The 21,768-nt window shown below is 54.1% G+C and overlaps 3 protein-coding genes across 4 annotated transcripts in view; 1 reads left to right on the forward strand and 2 right to left on the reverse strand.

Moving 5' to 3' along the window:
* On the reverse strand, positions 1 to 6,418 carry CUNH1orf226 (chromosome unknown C1orf226 homolog). Its single transcript, XM_052666675.1, has 3 exons — positions 6,325 to 6,418; positions 1,189 to 1,450; positions 1 to 1,111 (listed from the first exon to the last, which is right to left on the reverse strand). The coding sequence occupies exons 2-3, from the start codon at positions 1,437 to 1,439 to the stop codon at positions 664 to 666; spliced, it is 699 nt and encodes a 232-aa protein (XP_052522635.1). The 5' UTR covers positions 1,440 to 1,450; positions 6,325 to 6,418; the 3' UTR covers positions 1 to 663.
* On the forward strand, positions 2,124 to 3,229 carry SPATA46 (spermatogenesis associated 46). The gene is made up of 3 exons (XM_052666678.1): positions 2,124 to 2,229; positions 2,419 to 2,529; positions 2,757 to 3,229. The coding sequence occupies exons 1-3, from the start codon at positions 2,124 to 2,126 to the stop codon at positions 3,227 to 3,229; spliced, it is 690 nt and encodes a 229-aa protein (XP_052522638.1).
* Positions 3,743 to 21,768, reverse strand: part of NOS1AP (nitric oxide synthase 1 adaptor protein) — a 27,492-nt gene continuing 9,466 nt past the window's right edge. The window contains exons 3-10 of one of the 2 annotated variants that reach the window (XM_052666666.1): positions 13,905 to 13,997; positions 13,565 to 13,623; positions 12,722 to 12,830; positions 12,422 to 12,563; positions 11,205 to 11,362; positions 10,539 to 10,706; positions 8,774 to 8,939; positions 3,743 to 8,141 (exon numbers count right to left, since the gene is read on the reverse strand). In XM_052666666.1, coding sequence (XP_052522626.1) covers positions 7,738 to 8,141; positions 8,774 to 8,939; positions 10,539 to 10,706; positions 11,205 to 11,362; positions 12,422 to 12,563; positions 12,722 to 12,830; positions 13,565 to 13,623; positions 13,905 to 13,997 — 1,299 coding nt within the window. In that variant the 3' untranslated portion in view covers positions 3,743 to 7,737. Of the gene's footprint in view, positions 8,142 to 8,773; positions 8,940 to 10,538; positions 10,707 to 11,204; positions 11,363 to 12,421; positions 12,564 to 12,721; positions 12,831 to 13,564; positions 13,639 to 13,904; positions 13,998 to 21,768 lie in introns of both variants that reach the window. The other variant, XM_052666665.1, reaches the window with a different exon arrangement.

The raw sequence follows: 21,768 nt of genomic DNA on the forward strand, positions 1-21,768 counted from the left end.
TTACAAAAAAAACCTTTATTGTGCAATTCGCATCTTTTATCCCAAACTACGTACACACCCCAGACAACATAAATAGAGGGTGCCGCCGGCACCGCTGGCCTCAGGGCCGGGGGTGGGACGCAGCTGTGCGGCTGGGGTGGGTGACACAGTGACCGCTTTCCCCCCGGACGCACCCTCCCCATGACCCCCGTCATAACCCCATCACAACCCCCATCGTAACCCCCACCATAATCCCCATCACAATCCCCACCGTAACCTTCACCGTAACCCCCTCGAAGCCACCGCTGTGCTCCGGGTCAGAAGTGCTGCCTACAGCCGCTGGTTTGCCAGTTCCCCTTGTGGATAACCCCTGCTGTGCATACCCGCAGGCCGAGGGGCACCTCCGGGCTATGAGAGCCTGCGGGCACAGGCGGTGGTGGGACAGAGGTGGGGGCAGGGAGCCGGTGCTCCTGCGGCTGCCCGAGTCGGGCTCTGCTCCTCCGGGGCACCTGGGAAGAAGAGACGAGGTGGGGGGTGGAGGATCCCTGCACCGCAGGCCGTTTCAGAGATGCCTCCTGCTGCCCTGGGGCTCTCCTCTCCCCAAAATAACGACCCCAAGAACAGCATGTGGCAGAGAGAGAGGTGTTTGGGAGAGCCAGCCCCCTCAGTGCCCTTTGCCCGCTGCTATTCGAAAGACAGCAGGTCAGGATGGGGACCCTCTGCTTCCCGGCTGGGGGTGCATGGCTCTGCATGCCCTGCACTCCCTGACAACTCCTGCTCCAGGCCCACTTCCCGGAGGGGCTTCTCCGTGCGAGGTGGGGTCTCCAGGCCACCCTTATGGATGAGGTCGGGCACAGGGAGGACAGCGGTGGGCTGGTCCCCACTCGGCCCTGGGATGCCGGTCGTACTGAGCACCCCGGGGTGCTCCGCAGGGGAGATGTCCCTCACTCCTGGCCACTCCTCCGCGAGGTCGGCGTGTGCTGCAGGTGGCTCATGGGGCTCCTCTGTGCTGCTGCCCTCTGGCTGAGGTGCAATGAGCATGTCCTGCGGGGTCTTCAGGGCACGTGGTGTCCGCTTCTTGGTGATGGGAGGTGGGGGGTCCAGCCGGGGAAAAGCATCGAGCCCCATGCTCCTGCAAGCAGAGAGAGGCAGTGATGCTTTCCAACCCAAAGGACTCTACCGTGGGTTGTGCAGGGCAGGGACACTCACCCATCCTCGCTTGCTGACTGCCCCATGCCCAGTGCGGCACCGGCGCTGGTGTTCACCTCCATCACTCCCACGTCAGGGGGTCCAGCCGGCTCCTTGCGGCGCAGGAAGTCGTTCATCTTGGCCCCCACGGCCTTGCCCAGGTTACGAAGGTGCTGGCTGCCAGCGGGGCGGGAAGGCTGTGGCAAGGCACCAGTGGGAACGTGCTGCAGGCGTGGGGTGGGTGCCGTGGCAGCACTGGTGTTCTCAAACATACTATGGTCCACTGGAAAAGAAAGGAAGCAGAGAGTGGCTATGAGGCAGGATGCGGGGACTTGATCATCCCAGGGCTGCCTCCCAACAGCATGGGGAGGACACCATATGGGGACAGAAAGACCGTTTCTGTAGCCCCACAGCTGTGTTGTGCATGCCGTGAGGACATAGTGGGGGAGCAACAATCTCAGGGCACCACATTGCTGCCACCAGCACACTGACGACATCTCTTACCTGACACCAAGCAGCTTGGGAAGCAGATTGTGGAAAGAAAGAGAGAGAAGGTTTGTCAAGGGATATAGCAAGGGGACGCCCCCAGGATCCCTCATTTGCTGGGGTACCCACCGCCTGGGCTCTGAACTGTGCATCCTCAAGTGGCACTTTCTACTGCTCACTCACCTTGCTATGGCCAAGTCGCTGGAGCCATGTGTGTGCAAAATCTCACATTACCACACCACCCCATGCTCAACTGGCCTCAGCTTGAATAGACTGAGTCCCTACACCTTGCCCCTTGCTCCCCACCAGCCCTGAGGATGGAGCCAGCAAGCATCACCTCAGTCATCAGGTTCCCAGAACCCTGAGGTGGGCAGACCTTGCGTTCCAAAAATATTCTGCTGTGTGACATCAGCCATTAGCAATGCCAGCTAGTGGATTCTGGGGCCTCAACAAAGAACATCACAGGGGTAATGGATGGATTTTTCATGCCAGCTATTTTGATTGAGGCCATGCCCCATGCTTCCAGAAGAGGCAACCTGGAGGCAACTCTCTCCTGGGATCAGTGCAGCCTGCCTGGTGAGCACCGAGGATGCATCCAGGCAGGGGAGCAAGGAGGGGTCTGGCTGGATGTACCTGCCTGCGTGGGCAGGAGAGGGGTAATAGGGGCCCTTATGGCAGAAGGTGCATTCTAGGAATGAGGAGGGGAATCCTGCTGTTGCAGTCCACCTCTGCACGATGGTGCTTTTCACCCTTATGTCTTCCCAGCAGGAACCTTGAAAGCTGGGGATGCTGCCTCCAAATGCTTCAGCTCACAGCCCCCAGCTCTGCCCCTATGTCAGGACAGCACTTCATGGGACAGTTCCAGCTGGCTGCTGGGTGAGCTCTCAGTGCTGGGGGGATGTCTGGTGACAGAGGCAGTCACCTCCACAATGCACAGAGTGAGACAGACCAACCCATCAGCCAGAGCCCTGGGCAGAGAAGGGCTCTGCTGAACACTATGCTGAGGGTGGGACTCCTTGTGGGTCTCCAGCACCACTCCCATCCCCATGGGTGCCCATGCTCACGCAGTGACCCTGACGCATTCTTGCCCCTTCCCTCTGCAGACCGCAGCTCCACAGCCTCAGCGGGCAGCGAGCTCCCTGCCCGCACCATCTACAGACCTTGGTGCTCACCGTACAGCTACCTCATCTGCACCAAAGCAGCCTCTCAGCAGCACCTCTCCTCCAGTCCACTCAGTAGCACCTGGGAGTCTGAAGATCCCAAAAACCTCTTGGAGGCCCTCGCCTCTTTGTCCTGCTCTTCAGAGGAGCTCCAGACCCCGGAGAGTGCCAGCAACAGGGTCAGTATCACCACCGGAGACATCCTTGCAGCTTCCTTGGAGCAGCATGCGCCAAAGCACGGCTACAAGTGCATGTCATGCTGCCGCATCTTCCCCACGCTGTGCTCAGTCAAGAACCATGTCCAGCGCAGCTCCCAGGAGGGCTACAGCTGCAAGGTGTATTACTACAAGCTCAAGGCCCTGTTGGAGAAGGAGCACAATGTACAGGAGACCAAAACCCCTTTGGTGCCCGAGTAGCTCCAGCAGCTGGGCCACTGCCGCAGGAGGGCACTGCTCCATTGCTCCACTGCTACACAATAAACACCATGCAGATCACAGCCTGCCTGCTGCTCTCTTCGGAGGCACAGCTCTGCTGCAGCCCCTCGTTGAAAAAATGCTTCTCACATCCTTTCAGAAGCTGTTTTCCTCCCCCAGTGGCCAAAAATTCCCAATGCCTGGAAAGCTCTGTGTAGCATCTCTGAGGAGAGGTGTGAAAGCCCCAGCAGCCCACAAGCACCCTCGAGCTGTCAAACAGCCCTGAGATGACCCCAACACCATTTGGGGCACCCCTCTCTCACAGTCAGCTGGCAGTCAGCACAGCTCAGAGCTGCGGGGTCCCGCAGGGGAGGATGCTCAGTTCCAAGAGAATCTGTGCAATGCTGGGGGTGCCACCCCTGGTGCTGGCTGCCAGCCCAGGCTGGCAGAGTGTGGAGGGCAGGAGGAGTATGGAAAGAGAGAGAGTCAGCAAGAAGGAAAAGACAACAGAAAGCCTTGAGAAATAGAAAGATTTATTTAGCAAAAGCCAATCAACTAATGACAACACCCAAGGGTTAAGTGCACTTACATTGACAGATTGGTTTCTCAGATAGACCGAGTCAACAGTTAGTAACACGACAGTTGTAGGAAAAGAAAGGACAAAAAAATATAGCTATAAAACCCCAGTCAAGGTCCATAACAAAAGTGAGAAGCTAGAGAGGCATTTTGTAGGCAGTGCTGGGCTAGGAGGACCACTCACACATACACATGGTGCTGCAGTGCAGCATGGCACTGGGTGGCTCCCAGCTGGCCCTGGCAAGGCACAGGGGGCTGCAGCACTCCCTGTCAGCCCTGGGACACAGCTCACCATTCCCTGTGGTTGTGCTGACCGTGAACCTAAGGCTCAGCCCTGCCTGCAGGAAATACCCAGGACGTGCACTCCTGCTCTATCCCCTCTGGAGCTGGTGTGGGGGCTTCCCTGGGCACCAGGCCACTGGTGAGCACATTGAAACAATCACAAAATGATTAGAAGGTCCACCTGGACCAACTCCTGTTCCAGCAAAGCCACTCAGCACAGGGTGTCCAGGCCTACATCCAGACAGCTTTTGAAACTTCCCAAAAAAGAGAACCCACAGTCTCTCTGGGCACCCCGTGCCAGAGCTCAGCCACCCTCGCAGCACAGAAGTGCTTCCCAGTGTTCACACTGCACTTCGTGTTCCAGTTGTCTCCATTGCCTCTTGGGCAGCCCTGAAAAATACCTGGCTCCATCCTCTTTGCACCTCTCTCTTCAGGTATCTAAACACATCAACAAATTCCCCTGATCCTTCTTCAGGAGGAACAGTCCCAGCTCCCTCAGCCTCTCAGCAGAGGTGCTCCAGCCCCTTCTCCACTTCCACAACCTCTCACTGGTCTCTCCTCCAGGAGCTCCGTGTACCTCTTGCACTGCACCAGTGCCGAGCAGAAGGGCAGGATCACTGCCTCGACCTGCTGCCTCAGCTCAGCTTGGTGTCCTCCAGGACCATCAGCTCCACCTCTGTCAAGCTGCTTTTGGAATATCCCAGTGCCTGGGCTTGTTCCTACGAGAGCCAAACTGCACTTCTCCTCGCTCAGCCCCAGGAGGCTCCCACCAGCCCACCTCTCCAGTCCCTCTGGATGGCAGCACCGCCCTTTGGTGGATCAGCAGCCGCTGCTCCCAGGTTTGCTGTCTGCAGTCGTGCTGAGAGTGCCGCGTCACCCAGATCGTCCATGCGGAGGTTCAACAGCGCTGTACCACCCCTGACCTCCAGGGTACACTGCAAGCTGCTGGCCTCCAATTAGTCTGCACAGATGATTACCATCTGGGCCTGGCTGTTCAGCCAGTTTCTAACCCATCCCACTGTCTGCCCATCCGTCCCGTACATCAAGAACTTGTCTATGAGGATCTTTTGGAGACAGCATCAAAGGCTGGAACTAGCTCAGAGATAACCTGCACTCTTCCTTCTGTCACCAACATACTTTCAGAAGCCTTTCTTGTCTTTGACATTTCTGGCCATATCTAATTCCATCTGGTCTTTAGCTTTCCTAACTTCATCCTGAGATGCTCAGACAATGTTTCTATTCTTTCCAGGTTGTCTGTACTTGCTTCCACCCTCTGTATGCCTCTTTTTTGGGGTCTGAATTTGACCAGCAGCTCCTTGCTCATCCATTTTTTGCCTGACTTTCTCTTTGATGGGATGGATCACTCGAGCTTAGAGGAGGTGATCTTTGAGTATTGGTCAGCTTTATTGGCCGCTCTTCTCTCAAAGGCCACAATCCAGAGTTCTTCCAGCAGATCCACAAAGAATGCTTTTCACTCCCCTCCCTGACCTAAGAATCTTAAGAATTCCTCAGGGTCACGGCAGCCAAGGCTGCCTTTGACCTCCACATTCCCCACATGCCCCTTGGTTCTGACAAGAGATCCATCAGAGGACATATCCTTCCTTCCCACTAGGACTCTCTAGCTCCTGACAGCTCTGCTACCTGCAGTGCCCACCTCCTCATGGGGTGGACAGTGCACAGCACAGCCCTTGCTCCCCCTGGGGTCTCACCTGCACCCTGCTCCTCCGCCCCGAGGGGACTGGAGCAGGAGAAAACCATGGACCTTCCTCTCAGCAGGGTCAAACACTGGAGTAGAGCAAGAGCTTGAGTCTGGGAGATAGGCAGCCAGGGGTTAGATGCAGGCAGATCAAGCAGAGACAGCTGGCAAAAGGAAAAGCAGCAGGCAAGCAGCAAAGCAAAGCAGAAGCAGGACAGGAGGGTGGAAGATGTGGAAGACAATCTTGTCAATCCTGTCTCCCCATGTTTCTGTAAGGAGCAGAGGGGTCATCTGGTTTGCATCCCATCAGCTGCGTTCTCAGAGGCTGCAACAGTGGGCAACTAGTAAGTGTGCTGCAGAGCAGGGAGAAGCTCTGGCTCCTTTGGAGGCCCCCAAGAACATCTATCAGCCTCTTAGGGGCTGGTGAAGGCCCTGAAATTCTGGATTAACTCTTCTGAAGATGAAAACCAGACACATGAAGGTGCCCACGTGCACAGTTATTTGTCACTGTGCCACCCATGAGCTCCCCGCGTAGGGTGCCCACCTCTCCCATTCCAGCTCAGTACAGGCACTGAGCCCTGCACCAGGCAATTCCCAGCAGTTCCTCATGACTGGTGTCGCCTTCCAGAGGGGTCCAGAGCCCCCCTTCTCCATCCTGGGGTCAGCATGCACCCTGAAGCAACCACCATGAATCCAGACCCTGCCTGGGAGCAGGGTTACCCCAGCCACGTGATGGGCTACACAGCCACCAAGTCACCCTGCAGAATAACCCCTTCTGGGGAATGTAAGCGTACACTGTGCCCACAGCAGCTAGGGAAGGAGGAGATCTTGCTTCCCATGGAGAGGCTGTGCATGTCTGTCTGCATGCACACACAGCCATTGCCAGCAGTGTTCTGGTGGCAAGCAACCGCATAGAAATGGAATGGTTTGTCTGTAAAGCCAAGCAGTGAACTGGCAGTAGCAGTGGTGCAGGGAATTGCTTGAAAATACAACTTGAGAGCACCAGAAAGGCTTTGATACCTGGTAGCAGTACCAAAGAGCTCCGGAACTAGGCAATGAGGTAAGGAGAATTCATCCTCCCTGTGCTGCGCTCCCCAGCTCTCACTGCATGCACATTTGTGCCTCCCTATACACTTCACAGCCCAGGAGAGGAGCAGGCAATGCCCAGCACCCTCTGTCTGCCCAGGCAAGGACAAACTCTGCCCCACAGTGCCACAAACCACAGTGCCTGCAAGGAGCTGCCTGTGCCTGGCTGTACTGTGCAACTTCCTCTTATCCCTCACTTTTCCAATCTCCTTCCCAGCATTCCTCCCCTCTCACACAGCCACATCGATGGGGCACCATCTCTCATCCCAGTAGCATAGCTCCAGCCTCATCTCTCACCATCTCTATCATGCAGGAAACCAATTCGTGCTGGCTCTTTTGTCCCTCCATACCTGCTTTCTCATTCCTCCAGCAAAAACATTCCCCAGTTTCATTGCTCCACCCAATAGTAACACTGCTAGCAGTGACTCCTAACCCATCACGGTTGCTGAGCAGCAATGCCAGCAGCACAAGGAGCCCTGCAGGGACTGCTGCTGAGAGCACTTTGCTTCCCTTGCCTCTGATCTCAAGATGCAGCTTGGGAGGACATGGGGACCAGGGAGCAACACAAGCCTGGCATGAAGCTGAGGGTGCTGAGGGCCAGCTGAGCTCAGGACAAGATGACTGGCAGCAGGGAAGGAAGATCTGCCCCCTGCTCCAACAGAGATACTGCAGTACCACCACGTCTACCTCCCTAAAGCTGCTGTGGACTGCACACACCAGGGTCCTGGGCACAGCACAAGCCAGGGAGGGAGCTGCCAGCACGGCAGCATCACGCACCATGCCCAGCTCTGGCCCCTGCTGCCAACCAGCGCCACGCTCCCTCCACCATCCCTGGGGGTCCCGGCTGCTCTGTGCCACCTCTTGACATCCCCTACACCGCAATCTCATCCTCCAGACTGTCACCCAGGTCCTGCCGGGGCTGGACGTTGAGCAGGCGTGGCGGTTCCTCCTGGGACCAGGAGTCGCGCTCCTCGCTCTCGTCCGTGTTGGACTCATACTCAGAGGCGATGCCCGACTCACGAAACTTGAGGAGCTCCAGGCTGCCCAGAGCCGGCTCTGGGGCGTGTGACCCCGAGCTCGGCAGGAAGTGGTAGCACTCCAGCTTCACCAGACAGTCGTTCCTACCTATGGGGCTGCCCAGGGCGCTGGGGAAGCCCGAGCCAGGGCCCAGCTGCGGCAGGTGGGTGTCCTCGGGCTGCGGGGTGGTCGGGTCGCAGAGCACGGGGAGGACGCTGGAGCGGAAGGTGATCTCCAGCAGGCTGTCCTGGGAGCCTGCTGCAAGAGAAGGGCATGGCTGAGAGGCAGACAGTGCCACCCTGTCCCTCCCGGGCATCCCAAGGCCACCATGGCTGGCTGTGGATCCACAGCCTCAAATGTGTGGATGACAGTGGCACGTGTGCCAGGAGCTGCTGGCCTGCAGAGAGCCAGGATGGAAAGCTAGCTGCCTTTCCCTGGCTCCTGCAAGCAACTGATGGCCACATCTACTGGAAAAGAAGGTCAAGGAGGGTCTCTGTGGCAAGGAGGGAGCTGGCATAGACGTGCAGCTGCTGGGGAGAGCAGACATACAGCTAATGGACATGTGTGATGGCCACCCCACACCTCCCTCCATCCTGCATGCAGGTGTCCTACTGCACATGCACAAGCCAGGCCAGAATGGCACTAATATTGCGCCTCCCCAGAAAACATCAGAAATGCACCAAAAAGTGGGGTATAACACCCACGTGTTCCCCACAGACCCTACCCCTAGCCCCTCTCACACAGGGGCACTGGTGCTGTGCTGTGCCATGTCTCCAAATCCAATGCCTCTCCGGAGCCAGGGTGTACAGCAAGGTCCCCTGCCACACACTCCCTTGTGCTGTGGGTTCCCAGCTAGCTGTGAGGTGAGAGGATGGGGCAGGAGTGCTTACTGGTGTTGTTCCCCGCCAGCTTCAATTCCAGCTCCTGCACCTGTTTGACCAGGAGCGAGATGTGCTGCAGCAAGTCCTTGTTCTGGAGCAGGAGCTGGTGCACACGTGCCTGCGCCTCCAGGCGTGCCGCTGCCTCCGCAGCCAGCTGGTCCTTCAGCAGGTGGACCTGAGGGGCAGAAGGCACACCGTCACATCGGAATACACTCAATGACCGTGGGGAATGCAAGGGAGCCCTTTGCACAGCTCTGCTGGGTGAGGCAGCAGCTGGCGGTGGTGGAATTGCAATTAAATGCTAAGCAGGTGCGCAGTCTCTGTGCTGACAGCATCAGCCTGGAAAAAATCTTTCCCCTCTGCATCGCAGAAGCCTGCAGCAGGGCTTGGGGTGGTGCTCAGGTGCTGCAGAGAAGCAGCCAGCAGAGCCCACGTGTTGCAGCTGGCAGAGGGGCAGTGCCTTGTGCCACCAGTCCCAAGGGACAGCGCTCAGATGGACAGGTATCTGGAAACACCTTAAAAAGAAGTCTCTCTGGTCAGCGAGGGAGCTAAATGATATTTCATCTCCAGCTAATTACAGGCAACGATAATTACAGAATGGTCCCTGCAGCTACAGACCCATCAGTTTGACACAGATCCTGGTTGACACAGCACAGCTACTGGTTTGTTTGTAAAGAATTAAGCCTGTGCCAGTCACCATGTTCAGAGACAAACTGGCTTGGTATTTCTTGAGAGAAGATAACAAGTACCATCAACAGAGATGTTGATGTAATGTGCTCAGTCATCTAACAGGCATTTGACACAGCAGAACATAACTTTTTCATTAATAAATTAGTGTGACACTGAATCACCACGGCTCACACTGAATGGATTGGAGAGGAGCTAAGTGACAGCTCTGGGATGAGAACCACGCCGAGGTGGGCAGAGCTCCAGTGCAGGGTGTCAGCCCCTGGAGAAAGCAGGATGAGCCACTGGCTGCCATCCCACAAGCCAGCCAAGAGATAGCTACACACTACTTCAGATTTTTTTAAATCTGGAAGTAGGAAGAAAAAGAAATCAGCAGTGTAAAGGTCTGCAGATCCACAAAGATTGGGAACTACCAAAGGTGACGAGTCTCTGTCCCACAGGGATATGGTTTTTCCTGTATGAACAACATCCTGCTGCTTGGGCAGGAATGGAGGACCCCCAGAAATGCAGGTTCCTCTTTTAAAGGGTGAGCCGTTTCCCAAGGCCATGACCCTTGTAGAAGGATCAGTGCTGATTTTTGATGCCTGGGGAGAAAAGCCAAAGCAAAGCAGAAAAAGTCTTTTGGAGCTGCTTGCTCAGGCCAGTTGAATGGCCTTCAGCTGCACCAGGGGAGGCTCAGGTTGGATATTAGGAAAAATTCTTCTCTGAAATAGTGGTGATGCATTGGCACAGGCTGCCCAGGGTGGTGGTGGGGTCACTGTCCCTGGAGGTGCTCAAGAGTTGAGGAGATGTGGCAGTGGAGGACGTGGTCAGTGAGCATGGTGCGTATGGGCAGATGGTTGCTATTGATTCTGTGAAAGATAAACAGTTGGAGAGAGCTCTGGAAGTGTCAGGGGACAAGCAAAGCTATGGTCATTGGTCAAATGGAAGAGCCAGAGCTGCTGAAATGAGGAAAACTCAGGCAGAGTGAGCTGCTGGCTGTGGTTGGCCAGGATTAGTGGCACGGTTTGGCATTTTGCCACATGCCTCATGATGGGTCTCCCCAGGCTTCAATGTTGTGCCCCCAGAAAACAGTGCTGGGACAAACCTGTGCCACAGCCACTTGTGTCTGCTGCTGCTGCTGCTGCAGGAGCTGCTGTAGGAGCTGCATTTGGTGGTGTGCAGACAGAGGAGTGCCCAGGTCAGGCAGCGGGGTGGACGATGGCAGCAGCATCTTGGGCGAAGCGGTCAGGATGTCCTCAGGGTGGAGGCAGCCCTGCAACACACCAACGTCAGTACGGGCAACCCTGTGCCTCCACAGCCATGAGAGCTGCCAGGCACAGAGCAGTCTCCAAAATTTCCAGGAATAAGGCTGCTGCATTCCAAGCAAATCACGCTTTGCTGAGGCAGGAGAGGCCTGCTGAAAAGCTCTGAGAACAATTTTTGCCTGAGGCCGGCTGACGGGCTCGCTGACCTCCCCATGTTCCCCCAGGCTCGTGACAAAAGCACAAATATTATTGCAGTAAGTTTTGGAAAAGGCTGCCGTTTCCCATGGAAATTTCCACTGTCTCAAAAATAACCCTTTTTTGAGGTGTGCAAGAAAAACAATTATCCCTATCAGCTCTGCCCCAACTCTTTCCATGTGGCTGAGCTTTGGTACGGTGCTCTGCAGACGCAGCTCAGCCCCGAGCCAAAGGGCAGCGGCAGACAGCTTTGATCTGGGAATGCTGCAAAATCCCTCCTGACCCCGGGGCTCTCAGAGGGACCCACACACCTTGGTGTCACTGCTTGCCTCCTTGCCCACAGCATCCAGGTCCGTGACGCCGCGGCTGAAGTCGAGGATGTCAGCCCCGGGCAGCGGCAGCTCCACAGCATCGATGTCGGTCTCCTCAGCTGAGGTGGCTGCCCGCTCTGCAGCAGTGAGGCGGCAGGCTGTGGGACAGCAGGGCACGGCTGGGGGTGAGCACTGGGACCCTGCATTCCTCCCTTCATTCCCTGTACCCCCATCCTCGGCTGCCCCATCTGTTTGATCTCTGCTCGCTTGCATTTCCCCCAGCAGGAGCTACCCAAGCACATTAATGTCCTGTTTAAGCCAAAGTCCCTTGCAATGCTCCTTAGGGCTTCCCAGATGCTGTGTCCCAGAGCAGTGCATGTCTTATATGCAGGCTGGGGAGTCGCACATCATGTTTCCATGGCTGTGCTTCTGTGGCTGCCAAGGGCAGGGCTCATAGATAAATACCTCCAGGGACCAGCAGCCAAAAGCCCTGGATTTGGGGCTGGCCATTGAGAACAGGAGACACAGAAAGCTGAAGGTAAACAAGAGGTTATGGGAAAACAAAAAGGACGGATGCTCAGAAATCCCCACGGAGCTGCAAACCAAGGCCAGGACATTGTGCAGAGGAAAAACAAACAATGAGCCACTCAGGCCAGCAGCAGCCCCTCAGGACAGCAGTGCTGCAGGGTCAGGCAGCTCCAGAGGACCCTGCACTCTATGGGGGACAGAGAATCTGAATGCAGACAGGCAGCAGGACCTTCAGACATCCCAAAGGGCCCCTAAAATGGGCTTGAAGAAGGCTGCAGGTGTGCAAGCCATCTCTTGCAGAACAGCCACCCACTCCCCTCTCTTACAATTCTGAGCATCAGATACAAGCTTGGGGATGTGGGGACAGTCCCTGCTTTGGCCCCTTTCCTGGCAACAGCGAGGAAATGTTTGTAGCATGTGAAGCGGAGAGCAATTGGGCACCCAGCCGAGCCCAGAACGCTGCTAATGGGCTCCCAGCACGGGGGATGTCTGTGAGGATGAAGGTTAACACCTAGTGAAGGCTCCTTGCTGGGCAAGATCCCGCCGCACTGCAGGACAGACTGCCGTGCAAATCCGTTCCCTGCAGGTGTCAGCCGGCAGCAAGCTTCACAGAGAGACAGAGGCTCTGCAGATGGTGCCTGCCAGCCACCTCAGCAATAAACTGTGGCCCCTTCACCCCGGCACGGTACCTGGGACATCCAGATCGTCCCCGTTCCTCTCGCTGTCTCCGTCCTCCTGCCCGTCTGCATTTTGCTGGGTGTGCTGCAGGCTCAGCTTGTGGCAGACCTCAAACGCCTGTCCCACCGTCCGCACGATGCGCATGGCTTGGCTCTGCAGCAGGAGGGAGAACAGCAGAGGCATCAGCCCACTGTGAGCAGCTGCCCAGCTTTCTGTGCATCGCCACTGCGACCGCAGCTCAGAATGCAAAACATCGTGATTCCAGGTCCTGGCCCAGCCACCCCGCTGGGACATGTTCCCAGCATCCTCACCTTCTTTTTGGATTTGAAGACATTGCACCTGAACACGTTGCTAGACCCATCCCGGGCAATGTAGCTGAAGATCTTTAGGTCCTGCGAGTCATGGGACACATAGAATATCCTGCAAGGACAGAAAGGAAGGGGAGGGCATTGCGTCCAGCACACACTACCCACTTGCTGCCCAGGATGCCAGCAAGACCACAGCCAGAGTCTCACAGGCCACACTCTGGGTGCTGGCAGCTGCCCAGCCTCTGCAGCACAGCCCTGCTAAAGCCCAGCAGAAATTCTGTTTTTGGCAGTGGTTCCACCTGGGGTGAAAAAAAAATCCTCTGCTGACTCAGCAGCAGCAAACCCTTCACAAAGCGCAGGGATTTCACTGCTCAGCCCCCATGGCAGCGTTGGAGGTCCCAGGTTGCAGGAGACCCGCAGGAACAAAACCTCTGTGCTTTTTTGATGTCTGGTCTCCTCCACCCCAGTCAGCCCGCTGAGTGGATGCTGGGAGTGCACAGCAAGCCAGAGCAGCTGCCCTGTGCCCTCTGAAATCACCACAGGACAGTCCTATCGGCTACTGCGCCCCAGCCCGGCTCCAGCCCATGGAGCCACCCCGCCATCAGGTCTCTCCTTTCCCCAGCAGGGTGCAGCTTTATTGCTCTAATTGGGATCATTAAAAGGAGCTTAGTGGCACCTGGCCCAGCTGTCCTGCAGAACTCAGCAGAGGTTTTCCTGCAGGAGTGTGCCTGCTCCCAGCTGAGCACGGACCCAGCAGCCGTCACTGCACAGCTCAGAGCTCAGTTCAGGCTTCAGGGTGCTGGTGTGGCACATCAGAGCCTTTCTGCCATCCCCAAGAGATCTCACCTGTAAATGGGATCATGCATGACGAGCATTTTGTTCTCGTCCCAGGCCCATTCTTTTTTCTGCAAGGAAAAAAGCTGAAAATCAGTACGTCAGATGCTGCCCTCATGATCGAGAATAGGGCAGAGGCAGTGCTGGGGCAGTGCTTGCTGTAGTCCTGCTGCTGCCCTGCAGCCCCAGCAGATGACCTGCCCAGTGTGCAGCCAAAAAGCCCCGTGCAGCCAGAGTGCTTCCTGCCCAAAGCACAGCCAGGGACCTCCTGATTCCTGGGAATCCATGGATTTCATCTCACTGCACACCCTGCAGGTCCCCAGCACTGCCACCTTGGTCTGGGGCTGCCTACCTTCTTCTTCTTCTTCAGAATGACCTTCACACCATCCACCGACACGATGAGGTTCACCTTCTTCTTCTTGATGTTCTTGGCTTTGAACTCATACTGCAGAGAGAGGCCAAGTTAGTCCTCCTGGGGAGCTCTGAAGGGCAATTCCCCAACCCCTCCCCCAGCTTGAACTCTGGGAGGAGAAACACTATGCCAAGCACAGTTCTGGGGGGCTCAGTGTAAAATCAGAGATGACTGCTAAGGACTCAGTGAACCTTGCCGGGGGAAACAGCATAATGCGATTACCCACTTCAATTAGAAATCACTGGATGGGAAATAAAACCCAGGAACTTCCAAAGATCAGTGGCTAAACACAAAACTCCAGCCCAGCTACAGGGAGAGAACACGATTCCCCCAAACCCAACCACTCCTGCATACAGAGCCCTACAATCACTGAGGGCTTTGGCAGGGTGAACAGGTCAGGTGTTAATTCAGGCTGAGCAAAGTCCCACACAGCACTAGTGAGGGTTGCCTTTTGCTAAAGCTATGGCTGGAAGTTTTGGGGGGTAAAACCACAGCATTTTGTGGCTCAGTATGACCACACACACTCCTGTGGCCCTGCAGGGTGCCAGGGGACAGGGGATGCTTGGCCAGTAATTGTGCTCATGGAGCACCCATCTGCTCCCATCACTGCAGAGTTTTGCAGAGTCACAGAACCTCCCCACCACTGACATTGGTACCCAGCGCCCCTGTGGCACAGCATCCCTGTATCCTGCACTCAAGAAAGAGGGATTTAATGAACTTGTTCATTAGCTAGCCTTGCTGCAAAGGGAGCAGCAGCCGGGCCCTGCCTTAGGTCCTTGCTGAGGCTCTGGGTGACATTTCCAGCACTGCATGATGCATCAGCTCTGGCAGCCAGAAGCCAGCAGGCAGCAAACGCTTCTGGCCCCAACCTGTGATCCAATGATAAAAGACCTGAAAATACAATTCCTCAAAGCCATTTGGAAGTGCCTGACGGGGATGAGGGAAGCAGATGACTCAGAAAAGCACCTGACAGGGTGATGCAGCTCTGCCTGTCCCAGCGCACGGAGCAGGCAGGCTGGGCGAGCCCATACGCTCCAAAGCCACAGTTGTTGGCTGCAGAAATCAAAGCTCAGGCTACAGACAGATTCCACATCTCCTGCCTGCCTGCCAGCTGCTTGCAGGGCTGTGCCCTGCTTCCATGGTGCAGCAGCAGATCTCCAGAGCCGCTCAGCAAGGAGCCCGTTGGAGCCAGTTTCCAAGGGTCACCCCTCACAAGCAGAGGAGTTGCAGAATTGAGCACAGCCCTCACCACCTCAGTCTGACTTGCAGGTCCTGCTGCTCATTGATCAGCAGCACCATGCCATGCTGCCGAGCTGCTGGAGCCAAAGTTTGCTGTTCTGAGTGACCCTGAGTGCTAATTAATCTGTGCTCAGAAGAGACTCCAACCCTGAAAAACAGCTCAGGGTTAGAGAGAGTATTTTTAGCCTGGGCTTTGGGTGAGTAACAGTCCCAGGAAAGCAAAGCAGACAGAGCAGGATTCAGCAAAGGTGTTACCAAACCCTGGCACGGGCTGTATGGGGCAGAATGGGTATGGAACTGCTGGGGAAGGGTCCCCTGTGCCTCACCCTACTGGGGCTGCTGGTGAGGGCACTGCCTGGGCTCATCCCTTGCCCGCCTGCTTTGAGGCAAGCATCCTGCCCAGGCCGTGCTGCAGCCAAATCCCTTTGTGGCAAAGCTCCAGCATGAACTGGAAGCAGCTAAGAAAGCAAATTCTCCAAAAGGCTGAGCACTCAGATCTGCTCCCATAAATCTGGCCCTTGATCCTGATGCCTAGGTGAGTGCAAAGCTCCCCTGCAAACCTGAGCCTTCAGAACTATGCCACATCCACTCCAGCCCAGGTTCATTAGTGCAGCACTCTGATGAGCACAGACACTCTTTGGGATACGTTTCCCACGTAATGAAGCACAGCTCTAACCAATAAAACACTAATGAACTCATGCCCATTGGGGCTCTCTAATGAGATGCTAACCATAATTTAATAATGAATCGGTGACAAAGAGAATTCAATAAAACAGCAACTCAGCTTCCCCTCCTCTCTGATGCACACTTGTCAGTCCAAGGTACAGAGGTCCAGGGGAGGAGGGAGTGGGTCAGGAGGGCAGAGCTGACATCACCACCCAAAGCTGCCCCAGTGCAGTGCTAGCAAGTCTGAATGATTCAGTGCATGCTGCAATTGCAACAGGTGCCCAGCTGGACCTGCCCTCAGCCCACACGAACTTGTCCATGTGCACAAAGGCTGTAGGTGATGCTGGGGAAGAGACCCACAGTTGGTAGAAATAGAGCTGGGAAGGAGGGAGTGCACCAGTGGGAATGAGCAGCAGAGCAAGAAGAGCCTAAATGCACTGCTCTGAAAAGCAAGTAGGAGCACCAGCACCATTTGGGATCCACTTTGCCCTGCTCATAACCACAGTATGCAATTTGTTCTGTCCTTCTCACAAGGCTTTGATTCCTCAAATCAAACAGATTTCACCCCAAGCAGTAGCTACATGTAGGGTCGAAGAAAGCACCAGCTTGTGCAGATCGTCTGAGTGAGATGTGAGTCACAGAAACTGCAAGGGGTGAAATCAGAACCGAGCAGGGTTTGCCCAGTACTCCTGGCTCATGGTGCAACAGTTCAAATGAGCAGGGTTTTGTTTTATTCCAACCTGCACAGGGATCAGCCTGCGCTGACCCAGAAGATAATTTGCACCCTGCTCAGGGATGGGACACAACCTTATTGTCTCCTCTCCCTGCCCTCTGGCAGAGCCTGGGCTGCTAACAAGTAGGGTTATTTTTGCATGCAGCGAGCTGGGGAGCACCACCAGGACAGGCAGCAGGCATGCAGCACATTGACATCCATGCTTGCACCAGTGCCAGCTACCTCATATCACCACAAGCTGTAGATCCTACATGGGGAAAGCAGTGCTCATGGCACTGGAGGGGCTGCTGCAGAAGGAAAACCACATTTCCTACTGCTGAATAAACAAGGAGTATAAGCTCTGCTACAGCCCAGCCAAGATACAGGACTCCTCATGAAGCAGGGAAGGATGAAAGAGGGTTTTTGCGGCTTCCCTACCACCCCCTTAGCTGGCTGCTTCCTTACAGAGAAGATGTAATGGTTTTTGCACCTTCAGCATGGCTGCCTTACCCCTCTTGGGTACAACTCCAGATTTTGAAATACCCATAATATTACAAGTTGTGTTTAGCTATCTGAATTCTGGGCACATTCAAGACAAAATGCAAGGATGTCTCACTCATGAATATACTGTATTGGACATCTTGTAAGCTCTAAGCAGCTATGAAACAAGTGAATAACCAACAAAACCAACATGTTTATCTTCTCATTTGGAAAAGAAACGTGTTTTTCTGAATATCAGAACACAAGAGCCTGAGCTCTGACCTCAGGTTGGTGGGAGTCTGTTTTCAACATCTGTCCTTCATGCAGAGTTTGCTGTTTAAATATCTTCAAAGACATGCTCTTAGAAGGAAAATAAGGCCAGCTGGTGTATGCATCGTTGCACAATACGTTTCTGCTGGCAGAGTATTACAAGTGCCCTTTCTTGAGAACAGGCTGATGTATGTTACTTAATAGAGAGCGCATGTAACCTTGTCAGTTTGGAGTAAAATTATGTACATGGCTTGAGTGAGAGGGGTACGTGTGAAAAGCATCAAAATCTCAGCCCCCTTAGAAATAAATGTGTTGTATGTCCTCATCTCACTGTTCCTACACAGCAAAAGTGCAAGGAAACTTCTACCAATGCGCTATGTTGGGCAGATTGGATGCTAAAGAAGGGAGATGGGGCCTCACCAGGTTCAGCATCACCCCACGCTCTGAAAAGGTTTAACCCACATGAAAGTGCTCTCGTTTCAGTCCAACCCATCTAACTGCAGCAGGTATGGATTTAAATCTGCCTACTGGCATCCTCAATCAGAAGGGGAAGGATTACTGGGAACTCTCTGCAGTCAGACTGCACTAGCAGGGTACAGCCAGATGGAAAATTCTTTGATGGAAGAGCACCTAAACACAGTGAGCTGTCGCTGTCCCAGCCAGCAGAACACAAGCTAGGCTTCAGCCCAATGCCAGCTCAGGGCAACGAAGAGAGCAGCAGCAGCTTTGTGAAGTCTTCCCCAGTCTGGTAACGACCTCCTAACGAACAATTAACTCATTACCAAACAACATCTGAGGGTAAGTTTAAGGCTCCGAAGCTCCAGAAGCCCAAGAATTCCTGCTGCACACCCAACCCAACAAGCCCTATCCCTCTGCACACAGCAGTGCTCTCCCAGCAGAGCTCGGCAGTGCAACGCCGCGCAGATCACGTTAGCAGGGGCACGTCCCTGCATGCAGCACTGCAGAGCGCTCAGGGACGAACGCCGTGTGTCCCCCCACACACACAGACACATGTCTGGGTGTGCCAGGAAGCCTGCCTGCACAAAAACATCCTGCACGGCTCTCCTGCAGAGGGGACACTCGGCAGGGCTCCCACCGGTGCAATGCAGGGGTTGGGTTTCACCAGTGGCCGCACTTTATTCAAAGGTAACATGGAAGGAGGAGTAACAAGGCATGGGGTGCTGGTTCTTGGGTTGGTGCTGCTTGGCAAAGCTCCTCCACAAATCAGCAGATCTGCACATATGGAAAAATGCAGCTCCACAGTGCACGTGTGCATCTGAAGCGAGCTGTGATCGTGGTGTGTGCTGACAAGGTCAGTGCCTATATTCCCATCCAACTTCAGGTTTAATTTCAGTAACGTCTGTGAGGGCCGCGTGTACTGACGGGTATAAATGGGAATCAGTCTAAAAATACCCGTGTTGGGACAGCAGCAGAGCAGAGTTAGGGCGGCTGCTTTGCAACAAGCCTGGATCGCAGCATACCATTTATCACACAAAATAGGTGCCCCAGTAACACTGACTATTTCACAATAAATTCTGTCTGCTCAGTTTGCTGCTCCCCACCACACAGCTGCCTCCATCAGCTCCCTCTGCCTTCCCTTCTGCTCCCGAGTTCCATTAGCCAAGCTAACACCCTGAGGTACCCCTTCAACCTGAGAAGTTTCATGGGAAGCTCAGAAAAATCAGAGCTGTGATAGAAGTTAAACCAGCAGCCAAGGCCAGGAGTGAGCATCCCACCACCAATGCGGGATACTGGTTTGACTGGTTGCAAATTACCAGGCTGCATGGTCACAGGCACTGCATCCACTGCTTTGGGTGCAGGGAAAGGAGGAGAAAGCACACTGCATCTGTAGGGGGATTCACAGTGGAGGGGCAGTGTGGAAGGCAGTGGGATGCCTCAGTACATGCTGTTCTTGTAGCAGAGCTCAGTCCAGCCCTGCAGACACAACTCCAACAATGAGCCATACCCATTTTAGTGTTTATCATCTCTTGCTAAAATAAGCAGCAGCAGCACATTCTTTGGAAACCCCATATCTGACTGGAATTTGTGGCATTTTTAATTAGCTGCTCATTAGCTCTTCCAAACTGCAGGAACACGTCGAAGACAGACAACGTGCCCAGTTGGGATGGAGCTGTGCTGAGGCCTGGGTTAAAACTGACGGGCTGGCAGCACAGCCTGCAAGGAGGAGGCCATAAGGAGGCCATGAGGAGGAGGCAGCCATGCGGGCGCCATCTTGGTGCAGACATGCAGTGAGATGCTGGAGATAGCTGACACTGGGCAGTCCTCGGATCAAAGGGACCACAGGCATGGTGTGGTTTCTACAGAGCAGGGCTGTGCTGGTTGGCATGTTTGAGAGCACCGGGTTGTCCTGAGCAGCTCTGCAGAAACAGCCTCATCCGGCTTGCCATGGGGAGAGTCAGGAAACGCCTGGCGAGCACCTTTCAAAGAGATCAGCACTCTGTGCTTCCTTCTCAACATGCTTTCCAAGGCAGACCCCAAGGCAACTGCTGGGCAGCATCTCTGGCACCACTGGAGTGTGTCGATCCCACCTCCACCTCGGCACTGGTGAAAAATGGGGCAACAAGAGGACCGTGCCCAGTACTGCAGGGAGGTGTCAATGCAGGGAGCAGTCTGAGCACAGCAAGGTTTGCAGCCCAGGTTGTGGCACAGGATTCATTCATTTGCCTGTTTTACTGCACCAAATTGCATAAAAAGCTTGAGCAACTCCAGCGTGGTAAGCAGATGGGAACGGCCAAGCAGAAAAGCAATGACAAACCAAAAGGAAGCAGGCTGGTAATAATGTAACTAAATCAGCAATTACGAAATTCAGACAATTAATAAAGACTGAATAAGCAGTAGCATTAAATGCTTAGCGCATCAGAAGCAAGCCAGCCCTGTGGGTCTCATTAAATGGTAACGGTGCTCAACAACATTTCTGGTTTGCAACTGGACAAAAAAGGCAATTATTCATATCACACATTTGTTTCCTGGCTCCTATTCAGCAATAACTCATGCAGGTACTAAAAACCATTCACTAAACTCTATGTTTAAAATCAGCAAGCCTGAATACCATCCTTCAGAGAGTTTTATAAAGAGTTATAGACTCAGATCCTTGAAAAAACTCTGAGTTAACAAAGGTTTCAAGCTTTTGGGATGTTAGAACGCAGTCAATGTGGGACTGAATGCCAACTCAAAGGATGGCAGCACAACTCGACACAGCAATAATAGTCCCACGCAAAATGAGATCCTAAGCTATCCCAATAAAATTAGTGGTGTATCACACAGAGGCATCAGACTGGCTGAGAAACTTAAAGAATATCTTTCAATTTCCATCTCTGCAAACAATTTGACGAATGTTATCTAAAACAACAGTACAGCCCAGCCCAAGGGTGTGCAATCCACTAACCACTGGATTCCAAAGTGAAAGAACAACAGACAGAAAACTGACGGAATGCCACTGTTATCCAGTAAACCCCACAACAGGGAGAACACAACACTTATTTTTATGTGGGTCTGGAAGAAAACAGCATATTTGATATCCAGGTCAAGTGAACTTGGTGTGTATTTATTTCAGCTTGATTTTATATGGCAATGTCCAAGCCTCTTCCCAAAGGAAAAGGAACAGAAACTGAATACATAAGATGCAGAAATCTATAAAAAAAATATAGCTATCAGACATCAGTAAGTGTCATCCAGCAGAAAGGACAGTGAGCTGAGCTTCCACTGCCATGCTGCTGCTGCAATAAGGACAACGGGGTCCTAGGTGTGTGAAAAAGAACGTGCAGCCACACAGAAAGGTGAAATTATCTCACAGCATAGTGCTGTGGGAATCCCTACTGATATTATCGATGAAATATCACCTGTTTTATAGCGCACTTGGATGAAGCACTAGGAAAGAAGTTAGAAGGAAGCAAAAAGAATATGCATCAGGCTCCCAGACTCAAGTAAGAGGGGCTGAACCACACTTAGTTCGTTCAGCTTGTCCAACAGCCCTGCTCTGCCTGGTACTGCACAGAGCAGGTGTCTGCAGGGTTGCAGCTCTGTGCAGCAATACATAGGTGACACAGCAAGGAATGTGCCAGCAGATTAAACGGAGCTGATCTTGGCCTTTGAGGACCAGCAGAGAAGCACAAGAGCAGAAAGGATCATGCACAACAGCAGCATTGAAACATTGATTTTAGCTCGGATAAGCCTGACAAATCCCTTCTTCCTAAGTCATAGTTTCTCATCCGTCAAACAGATATAACGTAGTGGTTGATCCTGACCTTCTCCTCATGAGATTTTTTTGCTCTTTGCTCTGCTTTGCACAACCTCTCTCTCCCCAGAGCCCTCACTTGCACAGCAGGAGCCAGGTAAGGCATCTCTGCCATGCAGACACCTGCCCAGAGGTGGGGGCTGCCCACATCTGCTCTGCCCAGCTCCATGCCGTGCAGGCTT

Source organism: Tympanuchus pallidicinctus, unplaced genomic scaffold (genome assembly GCF_026119805.1).
Source record: "Tympanuchus pallidicinctus isolate F22 unplaced genomic scaffold, pur_lepc_1.0 scaffold7, whole genome shotgun sequence".
Taxonomy (NCBI): Eukaryota; Metazoa; Chordata; class Aves; order Galliformes; family Phasianidae; genus Tympanuchus; species Tympanuchus pallidicinctus.

What these genes read in the sequence shown, in the direction of transcription:
- CUNH1orf226 (XM_052666675.1), bottom strand. Translation starts at nt 1,439, where the DNA reads ATGTTTGAGAACACCAGTGCTGCCACGGCACCCACCCCACGCCTGCAG. An exon ending in CAGTCAGCAAGCGAGGATGG is followed by an intron (nt 1,112 to 1,188) that starts GTGAGTGTCCCT and finishes CTCTGCTTGCAG; the next exon opens with GAGCATGGGGCTCGATGCTT.
- SPATA46 (XM_052666678.1), top strand. Translation starts at nt 2,124, where the DNA reads ATGGATGGATTTTTCATGCCAGCTATTTTGATTGAGGCCATGCCCCAT. An exon ending in GGATCAGTGCAGCCTGCCTG is followed by an intron (nt 2,230 to 2,418) that starts GTGAGCACCGAG and finishes ATGTCTTCCCAG; the next exon opens with CAGGAACCTTGAAAGCTGGG. An exon ending in CAGTTCCAGCTGGCTGCTGG is followed by an intron (nt 2,530 to 2,756) that starts GTGAGCTCTCAG and finishes TTCCCTCTGCAG; the next exon opens with ACCGCAGCTCCACAGCCTCA.